This window comes from Tarenaya hassleriana, unplaced genomic scaffold (genome assembly GCF_000463585.1).
Source record: "Tarenaya hassleriana unplaced genomic scaffold, ASM46358v1 Cleome57, whole genome shotgun sequence".
Classification (NCBI taxonomy): domain Eukaryota; kingdom Viridiplantae; phylum Streptophyta; class Magnoliopsida; order Brassicales; family Cleomaceae; genus Tarenaya; species Tarenaya hassleriana.
In genome coordinates, this window is record NW_010968263.1 from 518,101 (window position 1) to 519,374 (window position 1,274).

A 1,274-nucleotide genomic window follows, 5' to 3' on the forward strand; every position below is an offset into this window, starting at 1 on the left:
TTTTTTAGTAGATGTAGTTGGGTCAATATTCGGTGATCTTCCGGATTATAAAAAAAATACTAAGAAAACAAGCGACGTACTTCTCCTATGAGATCTCAAAAAAAATATTTCATAAATCACATGCAAAGTTTTAAACGCACTGGGGAGTCATTTAATCATATATTCAAATTTCAACCAAAAAAAAAATTATCACGTGTACGCAACGAGGACAAGTACGCACGTGTATGTATAGGGATGAGTCACGTGTGAGTGATTTACTGCTTCTCTTTGTTTTAATCGTTTAAACTTTTTCTTTATTTCTCATATATATATATGGAGATTAATCTCCATTGATTTCTTTTAATAAATGGAGATTAACAATGTAAGGAGATTGTAAAGAACCTAACATCATCAACACATAATCCTAATTATTATTATTCTTATAATCGCATTTGATATTTTAATACCCACTTAACGGACTGAACAGCATTCCCCAAAATAACAATCCCGCATACAAAAAAAATAAAAATGAAATTAAAAACTGCTTCACTTGTAACTCCATAGGCTGTCGCCTTCATGAATCTCCGGCGAGTCATGACGCGACGGCGCGTGCATCCTCGGCGGACTCACGAGCATCCCCTCCGCCATATCCGTCAGCAAAGTCGGCATATTCAGCAACTCTTCCTCGTCAACAAACTCCGTCGCCGCCGATCCGGGTCGATCCGGTTCCGCCTCGGCGAGGTCCGGGTTAGGTTTCTTCAACTCAGCGGCTCTGGCTGCGGCCACGCGAATGTCGGCGGCGGAAGTGGATGCCGGTGTCGGGTACGAAGAGACCATGTCGGGGAAGTTGAGTGCCGCCTCGGCCGAGCCCTTGAGGGCGAGTGCGGCCACGTCATAGGCCGCTGCCGCCATCTCCGGGACCGGGGCTCGGAAACCCATTTGTTACTCCGAAGGCGTATTCCTCTGTACACTGGGTGCCTGCCCGACCCGCTCGCCCGCTTCGCGTGTCCTGGAGACCCGCCTGGTGAGTTAGCGGGTCTCGGAGAAGACGAAGAGCCCGGAGACCCTCTCGGTGAAGGAGAAGGTGACGGATTCTCCGGCAATACGATCGAGACCTGGAACGGCGTCGTTTCAGGTTTTGTGTTTTCTTGATGGTTGCCCTCCATGAGTTTTCAAGAACTCGAGTTCTTTTGTGCTGTATTATGTATCAGTGACTTCTGGTTTTGTGTATGTGTGTATATGTATATATATAGGTTGGTGAAGAGGCGAGAATGCGTGGGGAATTCGCTGGCATT

At 46.4% G+C, this 1,274-nt stretch overlaps 1 protein-coding gene across 1 annotated transcript; it reads right to left on the reverse strand.

Annotated features, from left to right (window-relative positions):
* Positions 1-392: 392 nt before the first annotated feature.
* On the reverse strand, positions 393-918 carry LOC104798737 (ethylene-responsive transcription factor ERF025-like). The gene has a single exon (XM_019200732.1). The coding sequence runs from the start codon at positions 916-918 to the stop codon at positions 526-528; it is 393 nt and encodes a 130-aa protein (XP_019056277.1). The 3' UTR covers positions 393-525.
* Positions 919-1,274: the final 356 nt, after the last annotated feature.